The 21,454-nt window shown below is 42.0% G+C and overlaps 1 protein-coding gene across 1 annotated transcript in view; it reads left to right on the top strand.

The window, feature by feature from the left end:
• LOC104078576 (protocadherin Fat 3-like) overlaps window positions 1-5,491 on the top strand; it is a 56,520-nt gene extending 51,029 nt beyond the window's left edge. Inside the window, exons 15-17 of the mRNA XM_009580257.1 lie at window positions 1,512-1,571; window positions 4,218-4,253; window positions 4,872-5,491. Of these exons, the coding sequence (XP_009578552.1) occupies window positions 1,512-1,571; window positions 4,218-4,253; window positions 4,872-5,491 (716 nt within the window). The remainder of the gene's footprint in view (window positions 1-1,511; window positions 1,572-4,217; window positions 4,254-4,871) is intronic.
• The last annotated feature ends 15,963 nt before the right edge of the window (window positions 5,492-21,454 follow it).

The raw sequence follows: 21,454 nt of genomic DNA, 5'->3' as shown, positions 1-21,454 counted from the left end.
CTGTTTCACTGCAGGCCAATGGATGGTTTTGCTGGGAAGTCCAAGAAAACTGCTATTGATGACACCAATGTTCTGTCCCCAAGCAATGCTGGAATTTGGGTATTGCCTTGCACTGAGCTGCCTGGGCTAGAAGTTTCCCTCCCTTCCGTGAACATGCTCTGCTCAGCTCCCAGCAGAGCCAACCCTTAGTTGCAATGAAGACTGTGCTGGCCCTGATTTTTGACCTTCTGTTTTTCATTCTCGGTTGTTCTCCTGTTACAGTTTACAGCTGCCCTCCACCTCTTTTACGCAGCAGCTAATTACATGTCGTCACTTACTTTTCCATAATGTTTATTATGCATTAGCCAATACAAGTCTCCCTTGTACAATTACCAATGCTGTTGATGGCATGAACATGCTGAACTTAGACATAGAACATGGTTTCTTTGGTTTATAGAGGCACTTTTTGTCAAGCCTTCACAAGGACTCAGGAAATTGGATGAGATCCTTGACCCCATGCCCAAAATTTAACAAAGATGTCAAAATAGTCAGCATATATTTAAATGGCACTATTACTGTTAACACGTTTCTTGTGACCTCTAAGTCTACTGGCCATGTGAAACAAAAAAGTATGTCTTGCCCAACATTTCTGGTCCCCTTCTTAGCCTGCTCCAAAGCCTGCTGTCTTTCTCATAATTAAAGACAAAGGAAAAGGGATGGATCCAGTACCCACTGGACTGGAGCTTTCCCTCTGGTTTTGGTGGGGTTTATTTCAGGTCCTCAAAGGCAGGGGTGTTAGTTGGTCCAAAATGCAGATCATCTAGAGGACCACACATTGTAGGCCTGTTGGAATCCATGTGAAACAATTGCGCAGTCTATATTAATTATTTCAAGGGAAAAGTACATTTTGGTAAAACACCTGCAGAGAACACACAAAGCATTTGTGAAAATATTCTGTCAAACACAGATCAAAATTTGAACCAAACCTACTTGGTTGTGTCCTCCTAATTTTAGCAGTCCTGCTTAATGTCCCAGAGGTATTACCTGGCACGGCACAAACAGTAAATAAGTAAAACATTCCTCTTAGGAAATAGATTGAGCTTAGCACCATTTCAGATGGTGTGATGGTCTAAAAGATAATGATCCCTTGGAGCGCATGGCACCATCTCTGGAGACCTTTAAGCAAGAATGAATTAGAAATTAGTGTCAGGTAGACAAGATAATGCTTTGGTTAATTGAATCAGCTGGCCAGTCTGCTTGAATTTATGAGGTGATACAGATCATCCCATATGCCTTTCTGGAAATACTGGTTTGGAATTTATCACCACTCTGAAAATGTATGGGATTATCTGAAATGAAATGTCCTGCAACCCACTGCATAAATCATGAATTGGTCAGCAGCCTTTTTTTTTCCAATGTCAGTTCTGTCTGTTTGAGAGAATTTATTGTGGTAACATATGATCTGTGTTTTAAATACTAACCTGAAGCTGTCCTTCCCCTCCCTTTATTTTCTGCTTTCCCTCCCCTGCAAGCTTCCATAGTGACTGTCATACAGCTTGTCAACAATGTAGTTGACACTATAGAAAATGAAGGTATTTAAATTTTTTTCTTTCTTGTTATGCAACAATGCTTCCTGTTTTCATTGTGAAACATTCCAGCAGAACCTCACTAATCTACACTGACCAGCAAACCCGTGGCAGGGATGGGGATTTGCAGATCAGCATATTCACCAGCAAACACGAGAACACCGGAGTGGTATACCACAAAATATCTGTGGGTAGTTGGAGGTGGTAGAAAAGGCATCAAGGCCTTCATCCTCTTCTGTTCAAGTCAATGTTTTTGCTTGCTTATTCCCATTGCCTTCAGAGAGAATAGGATTAGGTTGCTAAGGGAGCCAAATCATTAAGGTTATCCCGGCTGCAGAGCCTGGGAAACAGGAGAAGACACAGGAAGGCTGTAAAGTATCCCAGGCTGCAGCAAAGCTGGGCTATGCACTCCAGCGGGACCATGTAGAGAGGAGCAAAGTGGTGGTAGGCAGGTGGCTGGTTTCTCCCAGGTAACACAGTGTCAGAAGACGTGTGGACACAATGCCATGGATGCCACGTAGCAAGGTAGCCTGCCTGCCACTGCCTTTCCCCTGGGGTTGATGTGCCCGTTGAACAGAGCATGGCAGTTGGGTCCAAGGACCCAACACTCAGCTCTGCACTGACCGCCTGGGTAACCTCAGGCACATCATGTTACAAGTGGACTGGTTTCCCTACTTGTAAAACAGGAATATCACTATTTTCCTCTTCCATAAAACACTGAGGAAATGTGATGTATCACAGATAAACATTACTTTTATTTATTTATACAACACTTATCCGTGGGAAAATGTCAACTCAACATCAGCTCAAGTTATCCACAAGTCCAAAATTTCATCTGTCTTTAGCAAATTTAAGCCAGGTTTTGCAGACTTCAGCTAATCCTGTCTACATAATGCTTAAAGATGATCAAGTAAATTATTTTTGTGAGACGACTGATTTTTTTCTTGAGCCAGTGTCATGGTAATTTTGAAAAGCACTTTTATTCCTAGCTAGTGATGGCACTTGAGTATTTGTCTATAGTATATTTACTGGTTTCCTGAAGTGTAAGAGTGCCATTCTTCTCACTATCAAATAAAATGAACTAGCCAAGGTTAATTCAAAAAGAAAGTCCCACTCAAAAAGTAAGAAAACAACCTTGAAAAGAAAGTACAGACACTGTAAATGACCTTGCCTTCCTAAAGGAAAGCTTAAGCAAACACATTGGCTCCCCATCATGCTTTACAGGTCAGAAAAAGCAAGTCTGGCAGCAGTTTCAAGAGGCTGTCACTGAAAATGCTTCGCCCACTTCCCAGTTCCTTATATGAGACATGAACCTTGCATGCTCTGCAGCGGAGCCGGTGAAAGCGGTGAATCGTTAGCTGCACTGGAGCTCCCAATGCATGGCGGGCAGAATTGCTGCCGCAGAGCCGCGGCAGGACGGGGCTCCTTCCCCAGGGAGCTGCCGGGGGTTGTGCAGGTCAGCAAGTTAGTGAGGTTCTCCTGGATCCTGAAACCACACAGCTCGGAGGGACCTGACGCATCTCGGGTGCAATGTCATTACTCTGACCGAAAGACAGCAAAATCGACTTTACAAAAAAGAGAGACATCAAGAAGGAGAAGAGTGGTTAGGGCCGGTTCAGACACTGCTGCTAAACCTGCAGTAGCCCCAACCCTCCTCACCCCAGGTGACGCAGAGCAGGTAGAAAGCTACTGTCTGGCTAATGAGCTAACGAAGAAATCACCATCATCACATACCCCATGTGGTGATAGGCAAGGGCAAGAGTGGTGTTAATAAAGGGCAAGAGTGGTATTAATAGATGGAGGCCTGGAGAATAGTCTTCTCTGCCCTCGTCTGTAGCTGAGCCCCAGAGGTTAAGTACTGTAATGCCATAAAGGTCTATTTATCTGGCCAGACCTCCTCCAGCAATGCAGTCCAGAGACCTTGCCCAGTGACTTCGTGCATGAAGCCCAATAACATGTGGCTGAACAAGAGCATCTCATCTAGAAAACGCTGCAGCTTATTCCCTGCTCTTGTCTCACATAAAACCTCTTTCCTTGCTCTCTCCCCCACCCCCGCACCCTCTCCATACTGGAATGCCTCCCTCCCCACCGGCTAGCATGGCAGTGCAGGTGGGAGGTGGGTATGGGGTTACGGGGCATTGTAGCTGACGGCCCCATTAAATGGCTTTGTATTCTATTCTATTCAGGTTCTTATACCGTGCCCATCACCATGGTATCTGAGCCCAGGTGGGCCCAGATTTGTTTGAACCGGCCCTGAGAATGGTAGATTCTTATTTTTCTGTTTCAAAGTGAACAAGTGAGAGAGAAATGTACTTTGCAATTATAAACCGTAGAGATGGTCGATAGCCCTTTTTGTATTAAGAATTCCATCTCTAATGTAATTCCTATCTGTTCAGTGAGGGTAAATAATTAAGATATGAGAGAAAAGGAATATAATACATGACATAATCGTTTCTTTATGTATGTCTGCATTTGACTGGGCAAGCTTATCTTGTACGCTAAAATAAAGAACAATTAAAAATCCTATTAAAAAACACCGAGGCAGCTGTACTTTAGAAATATGCATGCAGAGTCTTGTATTTTCACGTGTAATACTATGCTGGTAACAAACTCCGAGTTACCAGTTTTTACTTTTTGCTTTGTATCTGACAGTGTCTGTTATGGATCAAGGACAGAACTACAACAGAGGTGATTTTTCTGAGACACTTTCTTCCTGTTGGACTGGGCTGGGGTGGGCAGGGCACCAACTTGATCTGTTTTTTTCTTGAACTGCTTTACGTGTTCTCTTTTGTTTGAATTGTGTTGGGTTCAAATGCTGCATGAGAATGGCCAGCCACTTTTTGTATTTCAGGATCCAGTTTTCAGTCGATCAGATTATTTGCTTGCATACTTTCTTTCTTGAAACAAAGTCATTGGAGGTGGAAAGGGAGACTAGATGAGATACCATAAGCATGCTGACTTCATTTATAGATTTTTTTCAAATAACTGTGAAAAGCATTAACTCAGAGATTTTTGTCATTTTGATTTCTTGGACTCATAGTTTCTAATACAACCTAGTAGCATCCTAAAAAGCGAAATGCCTGAGAATGCCCGTATTTTGGTTCTTTGCTCGTTTGCATTAGCATCACAATACAATTTTGTCCTCCTCCCCTGCCCCTGCGGTCAGAGCATGGCTGACCTGTGTCCGTGGCGCATGCTGTGATTTGAACATGCTGTGAGGACTAAGAGGCGAGTGCATGCAGGATGCTTTGTTTTCATTAGCGGTCCCATCCTAACAGAGTGCTGTGGTTCTCTTTCCCGCTGCAGCGTATCATTGGGATACCTCTGACTGGATGCCAAGTGCTCGCTTGTCCGACATTGAGGAAGTGCCCAACTTTGAGTCGGCAGATGGAGGCTCGGCTCATCATGGAAGTACCAGAGAGCTGGAGACAGATTACTACCTTGGTGGCTACGACATTGACAGCGACTACCCTCCCCCTCACGAAGAGGAGTTTTTAAGCCAGGACCAGTTACCACCTCCTCTTCCAGAGGATTATCCGGACCAATATGAAACCCTCCCACCCTCGCAGCCGGTCTCAATGGCAAGTACGCTCAGCCCCGATTGCAGGCGGCGGCCGCACTTCCACCCTAGCCAATACCTCCCTCCTCACCAGTTCCCCAACGAGACGGACACCGCAGGGTCTCAGACTGGGAACGAATTTAGTACTTTTGCTGTTGGCCCAAGCCAGAACACAGAAAACGTTAGTGCAGGTAAGATGCCCTTATCCTTGCACAACTCTCTAGATGCCTCCTCCTCTGGCATCTCAGCCAGCTGCGGCTTTGATGACTCCGAAGTAGCCATGAGTGACTATGAAAGCGTGGAGGAACTCAACCTAGAAAATGTTCACATTCCATTTGCGGAGACCCAGCATCAGACACAAGTGTAAAGGAAGCTCCCTTCTTCTTCTTCTTCCTCCTCTTCTTCTTCTTTTTCTTTTTTTGTCATTTGGTCAAGTTAATAGTATAAATATTGAGAAGAAATTTTGCTGAAGGTGTATCTATATATATTGGGCAAGGCAAAAATACAGTATAACCCATTATTAACTTGTTCAGAAATGATACTGTATGTGCAGACACGAAGAGACCAATTGTGATAAGTATTATACATCACAAAATTGTTACAGACAATCTGGAGAGTATGTACCTTCTATTTATTACCAAGAGTGAAACTCAGCTTTTGAGGCAGGGGGAAACAATAATTGCTAAATAGTTTCTTTCTCTCCCCCAAAGTTTGATTTTTTTTTTTTCTTTTGGTATTGTATTATTAAAAGTGTTACAGTGTTATGATCTCCCCACAGTATTAAGGAACTGGTATGGATCATTCCAAGATGCACTGTTGCATGAAATTTTATGTCAGCGAAAGAGTGAAAGCAATTGATCTCTGAGGCTGCTGTGTACAACACGTCAGATGGCTGAAAAAACAGCATTTACAAATTGACCTATCGAAGACAAGCAACCAGTCATTTGTCCATAAATATTTATCTATAGTTTTGTTTGTTACATAGCATTTCATTCTACTTTGTGTGCATATAGAGCAACATATATACAGCATATATTTACTCCAAATTGGCCTACTTTGGTTGCCGTTTTTTAAAACCTGACGTCAGGTGCGCGTGCATAACTTCACCTGTGAGGACTTCTAGAAATGTCAGAGTTTGGCTCAGTAGTGGCCCAGTTTTGCCCCAGCTGCGTGTGCACAGCCTCCCTTGACTTCTGTATGCAACGCGACCGTGTATCTGAAAACATCGGGAAACCTATCTATCTACAAAGCGCTGCTGATTTTTTTGAAATTCCTTGCTTGGGCAATCACCTCTTTAACAGCAGTCATCGTGCTACAATTATTGCAGTAACATTAGTTGCGATTAAGTTGCATATAATGCTTCTGTAACCTCAAATCGTTAGCTTAACATCATTTGGCAAATGTCCATCCTAAGAGTTTACGGGATGAGTTCTCAGCTGCTGTAAACTGCCTCAGTGGGTGGAACCGCACAGATGGGCTGTGGCCAAAGATCTGGCCCTAGGTTTTCCGCTGGATGTGTGATTTCTTAGGATTTGAGGACTTCCAAAGGTTGTTTGCAAACTTCAGAACATTGTTGTGGGATGAGGAAAACCACGGCATCAGTATGCTTTATGCTTCCCTCAGCCTGATTGGAGTAAATGGCCTTTCACACTGATTTAGTCTGCGCAGCTAAGTGCGGTATGGAAACATGGGATTTTCACTCAATGTATTAAAGCAGATTATATAGATGCCCATTGCTCGCTGCTATGAAAATGTTTTTACCACTGCATATTACAGCATCTGTATACCTTGTACAGTGAACGTGAGTCTGCAGGCTGCATTACTGCTGGGGTTTCATCCATTCCTTGCATGGCATAATTCAGTCATTCTGGAAAGCTATTGAATATATAAATCATTGTTACAGATGAACAGATTCATTAACAGGTTTCCGCTGCTGCTTTCCATGTCCTGTCTCTTGGTCAAACATCTTAACTGAATAGTTTCAGCAGTTGTATTCCCGGGCAACATGTTCTTGACTGACTTGAGTTTCACACAAAATTAAATTGTGGGCCATTTCTTGACATACAGGAAGTGTTTATTCACAAATTGCCCCCAACAAAAAGAAATTATTAATAGAATGTAATTTAAATAATTGCAGCTTGTAACACTTTTAATAAAACAGGATTTCTAAAATTCTCAGTGTAGGTACGATATGTTGCTGCTTCCCTCCAGTAGCTTATATAGCTGTGAAAGACTGGTGTAGATATTTTCTTTGCGATCATGCGGCAATTCTTTACTAGAAAACAGCTCATTTTACAGGTACATGAATAAATTGAGTCAACTCCTAGAAAGGCCATGTACTGCACATACAAGTATTATCAAGTACTTGTCTGCAAATAGTTTCTGTCTATTGAATTTATGAATGTCACTTGGTCTTCTCAAAGTAAACATGCTTCTGTAACAGTGATATATTCTGAATGTGCTCATGGTATGTTTCAACCCCTTTTCCCTGCTATTATCCCTGTGTTTTCAAGAAGAAAAAAAATGTGGAAATTTGTATCGCGATTGCAAGGAACTGAGGGATTTGCCAATAAGCCATGAAATGGTTTGGCAAGCCTAGAGGCACAGCTAGAGGATGACTTGCATTGTTCATAAAGTCCATGTTGCAGGAAAGCAGATGCAATTAGATTGATGTCTTTTCAAGAGTAGGAACTCCTCAGTTTGAAAAACAAAGCTGCAAAGTTAGCTGCCCTTTTAAAGCTGGTATGACTTTCTGAGAACATAATACTCTCTTAGCATCGGGCTGCAGTTTACATTGGCTTTGCTCCTACTCAGTTTTGGTGTGAGACATTTTTATCCATTATGCAATTAGTTCTGTTTGAGCCCCCAGCTAGTTATGAAGTGTACTTGTCATCTGTGTTCCGTAGTGAAAATTCTTGACTAAGCCTGAGGCACCGATATCAACACTTTACTGGGACATATCAAAAGTGTCATGAGGGAGAACACCATGGGAGCCTAGCAATTGCCATACAAAAAAAAAAAAAAAAAAAAATCAATGTTTCTTGCCAAGCTTGTTGCCTCAGTAATATCTTGTTGGTAGTGAGTTTTACTGGTAAAATATGCATAAATACAATGTATAGTACTTTTTCTGTTTTGATGTTGTTGCCATTTCATTTCACTGAACGCCTACTTATTAAAGTACTGTTGGGAAGGTGCCAAGGATCACCCGTTCAGCCTTCTCTGTCCCACTCATGATTTCTATACCTCAGTATCTCCTCCCCTCCAAATCAAATAGGCCTAATCCATCTTCAAACAGATGCCCCTCTGTGAATATTGGTACTTCTGTGGCCTTTCTGGTTTTGTTTTGGCTCTTTTTGATAGTGATAAGACCTGAATGCAGATCTTAAGGTAAAATACCTCTTAGGGAGTAAGGTTCTCATATTAACATCTCTTTTGTTAATCCAAACCATTCTATTTTCTTTTTAATTACTGCTCTACATGGACAAGCTGTAATCTCAACCTGGAAGATAACACCACATTCATAACCTCATGTAAGAATTAGGGTTCATATTATTCCATCCAATATATAATCCTTTTTCTGCCATATGATTTTTATATTGCTGCTGCTGTCATTGCCAAGTCCCTGGTTCTGTTAGAGCTTCCCCTCACATCTCTGCTTATCCTGTGTGTCTGTATTTCAATTCACATTCCTGTAGATGGCTCCACTATACGGTATTTTCTTTCAAATCATCTGTAGGAGAGATTTCATAGACTTAATAAAGTACTTTTGAGTATCAGCGCATTATAACTCTTAGGATCAAGACAGTCTTTGCTTTTTGTAAAGAAACAACAAAAGAAATAAGGACCTTATTAAAATGCAAATACATGCTTGTATCAGAAACCACTGACTTTGCCAAGAGTGTAGGAGTTTGAGTAAAAGGGTGCTTGTTGTCTGCGTTTTGATCAGGTTGAGAATGTCGTGCGCACTGACAGCCTTTTTGGTAACTCTGGCAACGGAAAGAGCCTTAAAGTGATGGGTAACATAATTTATGCTGCCAATACCAGATTAGCAGCCTTGTGCAAAAGGAAAAATTAGGCTTAGGTACCTTTCTTAAATATGTTAATTATTTTGCCTTTGTATGATAAACATCCTATTAAAAAAAAAAAAAAAAGGCAAAACCCCCCAACAAAACCATAGATACTGGATGTGATTGCTGAGCCAGTGCCTTATAGCAGGGCAAAGGGCTAAAGGTGACACCAAGGAGCTGCAGCATCATTTCCCTCCCATGGGACCAAAGGGACAGCCCCACTAGAAGACCACCGTAAAGTTGCCTTCCTATAGAACCCTCTTATAGGAGACAGCATATGAAGGCAACCGGGAAGATGTTGCAATGCAGAGATGCATTACATGTGATTTCCAGGCAGTCAAGCTATTTTCCTAAAGCTCGGTGACATCCTTGATCCTGAATTATCCCACAGGTTTCCTTAGCCTATGGTTGCAGTACAAGGCTGGAAGGAGTCAAAGGCTTCTCACTGCTACTGTTTTCCTGAAGCCAGAAAGTTGTGTGCTCCATCTCTCAAGCAGGCTCTCCCCCTCTGCATGTCCCACAGACAAGTTAAATTTTGGTCCTCAGAATTTTTTTCTCCCCTTTTCTAAATTCCCTAGTGCAGTCTGAAGCAGTGCTAGCCTTGATGTATTGGTACCCTCTCCAGTCAGAAACTCAGACTGGGTGCAGCACAGTGAGGAAATGCATGCCGCTGAAATGCTCGTTACTGGGGAGGCAGCAGCCTGTTGTCTCTGCGAGCCAGGCAGGTGGTAAGCTTTGAGAATATGACATAAAAATGGTTGCTCTTGGCTCAATATAAATTCTATTGTAAAGAGAAATGTGGGCTGGACAGGACAAATGGTTAAGAACACAACTTTACTCCTCATCGAGCTCCTGCTTGAAAAACCTGGATGGATGGTATAGTGTATCCTTATAGGCAATAATAATTGCAGTCGTGGGAGAGAGAGTTGAAGGTGCCCTGGACCAGTTCTACTAAGCTTCATTTGAAAGGTAGCATTCTTAATAATGGAGAAAACCATCTATTTAAAACCAATAGTGAAAGTATATCTGTGCTTTGTTGGTATTTTTTGGAGCTATTCACTGAGTAATAATGGACGTTTCATAGGTTTCCAATGAGAGAGCTACATCTTCAGGTTCATTCTCTGATGGTTTACCGTCATTTACCATGCAGTAAAACTGCTTTTTGCCTGTTTGCATCTCTATTCCTCTCACCAAACTGTGATTTGAGCTTTAGAAATTTAGACTATTGCCCATTACCCATGGCTTTTAGCCTGTGTTTCATAAACTTGACATTTAACACCTCCATTATCAGAAGGGCCATTCAATTAGTAAATTAGCTGCATCATCCAAGGGATGGGTGGATGGGGAGGAAATGAGATTAGATTCATTTCTTTATGTAATAATGAAAAGCAATAATTGCAAGTATGTCGTATTACACAAAGGCCATAAGTAATCTTTACCAGTGTTAAGAGTGCACTTGAACTGTATTATGGAAAGAGATTGGAGCCCTCAGAACTGTAGCATCCTTCTGTCATAGGAATACCTGAATCGCTATTATCTAACAATGCAAGGAGCCCATACTGCCGCTTTTCAGGAGGTGACAAAGATGTTTAGGAGTGAAAGCAGTTCTCTTTAAAGCACTGTATCGGAAAAGATTGTCTTGTAAATTTTACCTGTCGCAAGCAGGCTGGTTTGTAAAAGATGTATGTTTTGGTGTTTAAAAAGAAGTTTATAAAATAATGTATATAATGGTTTCAAATTACCAGGCTTTTGTAGATATTTGATGCCAATCAGGTCGCTTTAATTTTGTTTGTTTGTTTGTTTGATATAATTCTAAAGAGTCATCAAAGTTGGTTTAAACTTTTAAGGTAACAGCAAAAAACAAAAAACAAAAAAGTTTTAGATTTGAAAACTTTTTAATCATTTCAAAATGTACTGTAACTTTCCTTTGGATTCAGCTCTTTTTGTTTAACTTTTTTCTGTTTTTAAGAAGATGTTTTTTATTGACTTTTTTTAAATGAATGTGTTTTGCACAAAAAACTAGAGATATGATTTTTATGCCATTTCAAGTAGGTATTAAGAGATGTCATTTCTCCAATGACAACAAATTCAACCTTATGCAAAAGGGAAGGTTTATCACTTTCAGTGGGTATAGTCCTTCATCTGAAAACTAATTGTTCCTTCATAATTGCTGTTGGCAGTATTGTCTTGTGTTCTTTTGCTATAAAAACAAAAAAAACCAAAAAAAAAGTGTACAGGTTTGTAACTGCCAAAATTTGCTAAAGTTGATGGTTAAAACAAGTTTTCCAAGTAAACAAAAAGAAAATCCTAGCTGTGTTGACTATTTCTTGATTTTTCTCCTACTTTCAAAGGAGGGAACAAGATAAGACACATCAGTTCTGCAAGGAATGTAGTGTTTCATTGCCTCTTTCTGTACAGGATTGCAGAAAATGCTACTTTTTGGACTCTTCAAATTGATTTCATTATTACATGGCAATTCCTCTGTAGGGGCCCCTGCTCGCACTGCAGAGCTTTCTTGCCAAGAGTTGCTTAGCTGGTGTGTGTATGCTAAGGCAGTTGCCTAATTAAATCCACATCCTCAAATGATGCAAAAGGCGTTATCGTATCATGTAGCCATCTAGACGGTGAGCTCCATCGATTGAGACAATTTCAGGGGACAATCCAGCTGTCCTGTGTTAGCTGCTTAGCGGGGGTACGAGGGATGGGTGCATAAAGCAGCAGCCCCCTCCGCAGTGCGGCAGGACAGATTTGCCTCCTGCCATGGGCACCTCTATCCTCCAGCACCATGGCACTGGCAGCTGGGACCAGCTGGGACAAATTCATGTGGGAAGTCTCGGATGTGTAAGCGCTGCCCCAGAAAAAAGAGCCATCGTTGTGCTAGGCACGATACTCAGTCTGCTCAGGGGTTGCCTTCAGGAATACTGCATTTACTTCTCCTTCATCACATCTGTTCAACTCCACAGCCCAAGCTGCCCCAGCTGGGCTGCACTGAAGCACGGCTAGCCCAGCTGCAGTGTAGAAAGAAGGGGAGATGTTCCTTCCAGAGCTTTTTGAATGCCCTGCCATGACGCAGCCAGGAGCACGCCTCGCGCTGCCGGGGAGGAGGGATGCTGCCTGCAGCGTGGTATCCCATTAAACCATCTGAGACCCAGAGCAGTGTTTTAACCAAGCCCACCAGCTGGGGCACAAATACCCTTTCTCAATGTTCTTGAAACAGAAGTTTAAGCTATGGAAAGGCAAAATATCAAGTCAACATTAGAAGTCTCTCTTGCCCCAAGAATTCCTAAGATTTTTTTGTAGAATGGAAAGTCCCCTACTTAAGCCAGTTTCCTATTTATTTTTCTGTTTCTATATTCCCTGCTTATCGAGGAGCTCTTCTTTTTCACCTTTCCCAGCAGAGTTTGACACAATCTCAGGGAAATATTCGTGGCAGCAGAAGTAGTATGGTGGTTCAGCAAAGCTCACTGGTATAGTGAGGTGAAACAGATCGGTATATGAGGAAGCAAGACTAGTTTGGAGAACATTCAAGCCTAAATGACTTAAAATTCTTGCCTCTGTTTAATGTCCAAAGCTAGAGATAGGGAATGACATCAGTATCTCTTTTAGGATGGAAAAGATGAGAATAGAGATGGCAAACAGGTCAAAACACGCATAAGTGTCCTGTCAAAATGGAAGCACCACCACTGGTTGTCACCTTAACTTAGGCCAAAAATAGGCTATTTCTTCTTTCCGTGTATTACAGTTACCGGTTGTGTAAACTTGCAGCACGTCCAGTCCAACATGGTGGAAACCGCCCCCCCATTAACACTGCAGTGCAGCCAGTGAATAAAAAGTCACACAGCAGCAGAAGCCGTTGTGGTCTAAAACTAAAGAGGTAACATCTAATGAGAAAATTGAAAAGGAGCAGACGCTAAAACCACAGCTCTAGTGATTTCACTGGACCTGGAGTTTTTTCAGACAGAAGCTCGCTCTTTATTTCCACAGAAACATCTGTAATGCAAAACAACGTGGAAATCAGAGTTAGGTCTGTGGCATTTCCAGCCCTTCAGAAACACTCAGGGGGCTACTGCAGTATTCTAGGGATCAGTCAGCTGGCCATGAAGAGGAGGAGAGAGTCCCTCCTATCTGTGAACTTACTGAGCTTTACTTGATTTTCAGGTCAAAGACGTTTCCCCGCTGGTAACACCCTTCCTGCTTCCACTTTTCGTCCCACCTGCCCCCAAATCTTATCATGCAATGGGGGAAAAATTCAGTGCAACGACTGTGACTTTCTCTCAAGTTCAGAGAGAGCAATTTAGAAACCCCTTACCTCTTTTCAGCCAGCAGTCGTATGCCTCAAGGAAAAAAGCCTTTTCCAAAAGGCACGTCAGCTGAAGGAAGGTCTCTGGCTGCAGAGAGGAACATGCATGGTTTTGTAGGAGAGGAGGCGAGGAAAATGTAACAGAAGGTAAATGTAGAGCTATTCCTCTCTTAGTTTAACTCTTTCAGATGTATGTTCTCCCCAGCAGTACCAAGGGTCTTTCTATACATATATTTACATCATATCCCCAGTTAAACTTGCTTTTCTAGGCTTCCAGAGACTACTTAAATGTCTTCCTTCCAGCACATGAAATCCTCGTGCCCCTGGTTCTGCAGTGGAGGAGAGGTCACTTTTAGTATAGACCTCCTTACAGGACCCAAAGAGCCAGACATACGGAGACGTGGTGACCAGCCCCAGCGGGGAAAACCCGACAGTGTCCCTAAGGCCACTGCCACGTTGCTTATAGGTGAGGTATGGCCAGGGACGATCAAATGCAAGCCAGTGAAGGGAGCCTTAATTCACAGGCGTGTGAATTGTAAGTCCACTGCCAGTTTGATGTGATTTTTAGCTTCCAGCATCTTTGGAATAACTTTCTACAGCACACCTAACCTGAGCTCCCACTCAGGCAACGCACAGCCACCGGCACCTCCCGCAGGAGATGTACTCCAGTACAAGCTAGGGGTGAATCCACCAAGTTCTGTGGACACAGCTACTCTGCAGCTATCGCCTAGTGAAGAAAGAAGGTATAAGAACCAGCTGCACAGAAGCTAATTCCAGCTGTCCCACTTGGCTAGTTCTTGGCTTGCTCAGACATGTCATGAATTGCTCTCAAGGGAAAAATGCTGCTGTAAACTGGCCAAGCAGAGAAAGCAGCTGCCTGCTGCAACCTACTGAGCAGTTATGTGGGAGTGTTTGCAAGGTCATTTATATAGAGAATAAAAAAGAGAAACTGTGAAGAGAAACTTTTTTTTTCCCAAGTCACTTTAAGGGATTTATTTTATTTAAAATAATATTGAAAATTAAATGCATTAATTACTGTTAACACAATGTTATAAGGTGATCATATCTTTAAAAAACAATGTGTGAGGATTCAAGCAGCACAAGTAATTCAGCCTTAATACACATAAAAAGTGATGTGCTGATTTTGTTCAGTTCATTAGGTCACTCCTGTTGTCTTCAGTAACTTCACGGGGTCTCCCTGAGAGTGGGATGTCTGTAACCCAGCAGTTGGGGCACTACCACTGCCTAAATAGAAGCAGGAAGGGTTGTTAGGGAAACTTAAATATGCTACTTCGTGTTAGATGTGAATTGACAAGTTGTAAGGAGACCAAGTTTCTGCCATTCACCATCTCACTTAGAGCACAGCAGAGTTAACACTTCCCGTGCATCTTTTTGGTCAAAGATTAATACCCAGAGTACTGGGGCTGCTTCCTGCAGGGCTTCCAGTGCAAAAGTGTGTGCCTTGTGCTTCCTTCCCAGCAAAGACTGAAATGCAGTCATGGGGGGAGGATTCCGGTCTTCTACCCTCAGATATCTCCAGTGGTGGTGCCTCCATCTGAGCCAGTCATCCTTGGCACCAGTTATCTAGGATGCAAAGTCATCTAACCTATTGTTAATGTCTACTTTAGAAGGACAGCAGCTGAGAAGAGCTTATTTGTCTTCAGTGACCATTAAGGATTCCAGATGATAATCTCAGCCATTAACTTCTATTCGGATCCTATGGATTCCACCTCCAGTGCATGATTTGCTATCGGGAATTGTTGTTTCATGTAATTGTTTTAAGTATATTTACTCATACAAGAGAGAGAGATTGGCGAGAGGTCAGAAAGGAGTCATTAAGAGGGTCAGGGGCTAGAATATATGACATATGGAGAGATTTAAGGGACCCAACTTACTTTGTTCTGTGATTCTATCTATTTCTGTGCTTTCTGTCCTAAGAAATAAAATATGGTTTTTATTCTACTGAAATTCCTCCTTTGCCATGTATAGATATTATTTGCCTTTCATTAATTACTGTAAACATGAATCTTATTTAGTAGATCCTCAGGAAGAATTACCTTGTATTATCTCTGCTTACTGTTCAGTTTTAATAGTACTAATTAATGCAAACCTCAAAACCATGTTACTCTATGAAGAAAAAAGTTATTCCTAAAGGAAGAAGGCAATGCTCTGGTTAAGGCCTGTTTTCCATTTCAAAGTTTTGCTAACAGGTGCTCTCTTATTGTCTGCTGTTGAATGCATCCACACATAGCCACTAGCGATACTCAAGCTGTACACCAGTGGACCTAAGGAGGCAGGGAGACCTGCTCATACTCAGGGTTAGTCAGGTTGACCAGAAACCCACTTTTTCCTCCCTCCCTCTCTTAAAAACTTGGAAGTGTTTAGGAATGTTGCTTTCTCCAGTGGCCTACAGTCGTGAACCAAGTAGTACAGGTTCCTGGACAGATATTCACTAAATAAATCTCATGTTTCCAGAGCAGGAAAAGATTTGGATTTCCTCCACCTGTGAGTAAAGGGTCTACACAAACCTAAACTAGAGTAACTGCAAGAAGTGGGATGCTTATGTGCTTACAGAGCTGATGCTACCATTCAAATAAGAAGCAGTCGATATCCTGGACCAAGAGGTCCTAAGTCAGCATACGAGGTCCTAAGTCAGCATACTAGGTCCTAAGCTGTGAAGAGTCTAGGTCAAAGAACAGAAATTCTGGCGGCAGCCAAGAAAGCATACCTTTTTTACAGGAAAAGCTACTGGCTGTACTTTTATCATTTCCATAGTCATCTCCTACTAGCTAAAATGGGTGACTTCTGGTACGACAAAAGGATGTGAGCTTACCCTGCCCTCCCAGAGATGCAGGATTCCTTCAGAACACAGCAGAGCCAGAGCCAGAGGTACCAGGAGGACAGCAGTGCTGCAGGATTGCAGGAAAATACAGCATGGTAATACTGCTAAGTGCCAGGCTTTGTGTGTGCTATACAGCCCTCTCATTTTGGAAAATAGCATCATTTTTTCCTAGGCCAGAGGTAAGGCTAGTTTAATTCCTTTGATTATTGTTATTCAGTGATAAATTGGAGCCATTTAATGAAAAAGTGACTTGTGAGTAATAGCAAACTGAAATAAGTTCAGGAGAACATAATCATCCACCTTTAAAAGTACCTGAAGGCCAACTGGAGTGTGGTATACTGCAGTTTGGCCACCCTCTTCAAAGCAAGGTTCACCACTGCTCTACGGCCTCGGTCCCCCTGTCAGCTCATTCCCTCGGGCTGCACGTAGCCAGGTGTGGGGGCAGCGCTTGACCGTAACCAAGTCAGAATGCCTTAACAAGTTACCATATCTCAGCTGACCTCTTAATTGTCTTCCAACACGTTGTCAACACCCCTTTCCAGTTGTGAAGTAATGCACAATATTTTAAAACTCTTACAAAAGTGTAGTCAAGTACCTAGTATGTGATAGGCAACACTGAAATAATGTACATTGACTTACTCATCTCAAACTAATCCAGTCCAAAAAATGTCTCCCATGAAATGCTCCTCTGTTGGTTAGCTGCCTCAATGACAATCAAAAGCATCCTTCTCCCTGTTGATTTAGGGCCCTTCTGAATTCTCCTCCACATCATAGAATCATATCAAAGGCTGAAGATGGAGAAACTGTACTCCTACACCTTCTTTCCTTATTTGCCAGGAAAGGTGCAAATCATTGAGCTGTGTTTTTTCTGTCATATTTTCCTGCCCTCCTACCTGAAGCACCGAGCAACCTGACGGGCAAACAGCACGTCTCCACCAGCCAGGAGACAGCGAGGCAGAAGCTGTCAGTTCTGTCCAGCACTAAGACATCTCCATGCTTACTTGGGTCTTTTTGTTGTTGCCATCTCAATATTCTTGTTTCCTTTTTCCTGAAAGGCTGGACCTTGCATCAGTCCCTACTTGAATTCTTGTCCTGTTTCTGACCTTTGCTTTCCTGTCTGGATGAAGAAGCAGAAGAATATATAAACAAAGATGTAGGATGAGATGAAGGGAAAGAATAGCCCAGGGAAACCACATTGAGGCTGTGTATGAAAAGACAGCTTTAACTAAAATAAGGTTCAAGGAGGAAACAATAGTCAAGTTGAAGAAGCTGTTTTCTCTGCAGTATTTTGGCTGGTTGGAGATTCTGGCCATGGCATGGGTGAGTCATAGCAGTGGGGGCTGCTACGTACAAACCAGAGCAGTGACACTGGCATTGATGTGGGCCCAGTGCACAAATGCAAGGTGGCTCACCAGCCAACTGCCTGCGTATGCCCTTTCCTTCACATCCTGAAGCCTGGTGCCCTCCCACGTGCCCTCCATCCCTGCAGCTACCCCCCTAACAAACTCTGCACCACCACCTATTACTGTGTCGTTTCTGTTACTCACACCAAGGGGGTTCTTCTTGTCTTCAGACTGGGCTCATGGTGTCAATTATAGCACGGCTTTCTGTCAGGGCGGGATCCCAGGACACCTGTGTTTGTCCTACAGACTATTTTCAAAGCTAAGCTACTTTGATCTTCTAGGCAGAGAGAGGAGCAAATTGCCTGGGAGCCGCCATTCTGGACACAATAAGATGGTGCTGTCAGGAGCCAGCATGCCTGTGGTGGCTGTGATAAGCGGAGGCATTCCTCCTCCCTGTGCTCTCTCTGCCGGAGGAGATCGGGTGGTTGGTTATTCCAGGCATATATGTTGCATCGCTTCCTAAAGGACACGGTGGCAATGCCTCCATCCTGTGCATGCAGTGCAAGCAAAAAGTGGGGCTCATTATGAAATTATGAAATTATGAAATTGCTGCCAGACATACAGTCTCTTTTCATCTTTTGCCCTCTCCCAACTCCTGACTGTAACATAAAAAGTTTACTCCTCAAAGAAGTTAGCTTAGGGTTTTTTAACCTTCTCTGAAAGCAGATTAGAGTGGCTAAAACACACCCCTGTGCCCACAGAAACTACCCTGAACCGAAGTGCCACGTGAGCAGTAAATAAGTGGCATTTGAAAACATAATTTGTGAATTAGAGTAGAATGCAATTGAATATCAGATTGGACAAGAGAAGCGTGGTAGAAATGTTTGTGCATGGCCACAACAGAAATGCAGGAAATTGCCTGCCAGACCAAAATGGAGTTCAGAGCCATATCAGTAGTGATTTCCTAAAAACCTATGAACATTTTGCGTACTTGGGCTTTGGATTTTCACTGTTAAAATGGACAATTTGTGAGATCCCATATTACTGATAATTTTCCTCATTTCCCTCTTTGGATATCCAGAGTTTTACGATGAAAAAGATATCAATATTCAGGGGGGAAAAAAAAAAGGTTTATGTGAAACAGCAGATATAATGTAATCTTTATTGGAAGGAGGAATAACTGATAAGTAGCCAAATACTGCCAAGAGGAATAAAAATTCTGATGGCAGGTGCTGCTCACAAAGAAAACCTCATTTATTATCTTGACATGTCATTTTGGTGCTCTTAACATTTTAAATCATTTTCAAGCAAGAACAGGAATCCAAAAAACTGAGCAGCTGCTTGGTTCCGTTTCTCTTGGTATGGAAAGGAAATCTTTGCTTTTACTCTAACTCCCTGGATAAATACTTTCTTTCATGGATTTTATTTCATTCTAATCCTCCTGGTGTATGTGTGAAAGCAATTGTGTGTATAAATACACAGAGCAGCTGTAGCCATATTGGATAATAGGCCTGTAATTACTTCTCTGATTTAAAGTCTAATAGTTTATTCCACAACTGTTGTGATGCATTTTTATTAATATTGCAATAATTTTGCTGCCCTTTTGCTAAGTTACGTACCATTGTCTCCCAAAATAAATGGAGTACTTACAGTATAAGGGATAATTAGAATTTAGACCAGTATGGAAATACTTAACTCTCAATGAACCAAATCGATCTATTTACAACAGGAATTTAGGAGCTGGGTTACACTAAAAGTCTGTGGCCAAGCTGGGGACAGATTCCAGTGCTGACAAATTTATTACTGTTCACTATGCTACCCTCAAAATAAAAATGAAGTTTTGAGTTTTTTCTTTCCATCTGCAAAAAAAATGACCTATTGTTTTGAAATTAAATATGCTGGGGAAAAAAAAAAGACTGAAGTAGGCGAGTAAGACTTGAATCCATTTAGGGACTGTGTTGCCTACTGTGTAAGACTGTAGAAAAGGCCATAACAGAGCAGGTAAAAGGTCCATCTGGACTCAGACACTGTGTGAGGACTTAGAACACCTGTGGAAACCCCAGTGCATGGATGCCTGCTCCACTGCTGAAGACCACATAAGGCTAATACACAGCAATCTCTGCCTGCTGTGGCCAGACAATAGGTGGCTCCAGAAAGACATAACCCGTGTCCAGCATCTGCAAAAGAGCAATAATTCTTGGGGGCAGGGCGGTGCGGTGTAGGGGGAGAAAAGAAACCCTCAGTGGCAACAAACGGGTGCCCAGGGAAGGGCAACAACAGGACAAGCATGTATGACACTTCCCACTAGTAGCCTTCAACCACGTTCTTCTCAGGAGATGTCCTTAGCTGAATGTGGTTTGTGCATTTGGTAACCCTCAGCAGGGTTATAGCTATTTCCCTGTATTATCTGTACAGAAGCAACGCTGGTATATGAATACTGGTGTCACTTTGTGTTGTCTCTGACGCATCTGGTCATTCGCTTTATCCTCCTGGGTTAAATTCTTCCATCACAGGAACATTTGAACACTGCAACTTTGGAAGGCCTTAGCTTTTGCTTCTTGGCATAATATAAAGTACTAAGAGAAACATGGATTAAAACTGAAGTTCCTTTGTGCCACTTTATTGAAAGCACACAAACTGAATTATGGGGTAAAACTACTCATTTAATTGGGGCTTTAAAACCACTTTAGTGATTTCTCATGGCCCCAGGTCAATAAGTGAAATTTTACTTCCTGTAAAGGTAAACACATTTACTGGTGGGCCAGGATTGTCCCATTGTGAATTGATATCTGAATTTCCTAGAATTTCCCCAAGAGTTCTAACAGTTACAAATTTGCTGCACTTCTAACTGATAAGTTTATTGCTTTAGTTAATAACAACACCAGGGGAATGGAAGGCAGCGACTGTGATGCCAAATTTTATGGATAGCTCCAGGTAACTACAGAGTGGTAAGATTGACCACTGCACTAAGCAAATAACTGGAAACTATGACAGAGAATAGAATTAGAGGAGAGTTAGCACTGATTTGTGATAGATATAATGTCTCACAAATCTACTTGAGTTCTTTGGAGAAGTCAGTGAGTGTGCCTAGTGTCTTTAAAAAGCTTTCAATATGGTCCTGCAAGAAAAAATCACCAGAGAAATTAAGCTGATGTGCAAAGACAGAGATCCCTCTGGGGGAAAACCAGGGTCATGAGTTTTAATATCACAGAGAGGTTACAAAAATAATTTCAGAAGGATCTGTGCTAGAATCTGGGCAGTTCGACATGTTCATAAATTATTCACAAAAGTGATGAAACAAAGTGTGCAAATAATATAAAATTATTCAGGATAGTCAAAATTAAAGCTGACTGCAAACAGTTGCAGAAGGTTATCACAATTATGTTGATAAATGCCAGGTACTGCACTTTACAAAAAATAGCTCTAACTATGTGTATAGTGGGTTCTAATGATGTATTTTTATTCAGAAAAGAAAACTAGGAGCAGTCATTGTGGAAATGAGGTTTCCTCTGAAAACATCAACTTAGTGCTCAGAAGTTGTTCAAAACCAATTCTTATTAGGAATTATTAGGAAAGCAATCGAAAATACAGGTAAAAATATACTTCTATCTATAGATAGATATAAGTAAAAATATACTTCTATCTATCTATCTCTCTATACTTCTATCTATATCCATAAAGCACCCTTATCTTCAATTCTGTGTATTTTTCTTGTCTTCCATTTCACGTAGAACATAGCTGAACTGCAAGAAGGTGTGGAAAAGGACAGCAACAGCGG

Source organism: Fulmarus glacialis, unplaced genomic scaffold (assembly GCF_000690835.1).
Source record: "Fulmarus glacialis isolate BGI_N327 unplaced genomic scaffold, ASM69083v1 scaffold16176, whole genome shotgun sequence".
Lineage (NCBI taxonomy): Eukaryota > Metazoa > Chordata > Aves > Procellariiformes > Procellariidae > Fulmarus > Fulmarus glacialis.
Note: the sequence above shows the minus strand (reverse complement) of the source record. Positions and strands in the feature narration are given on the sequence as shown.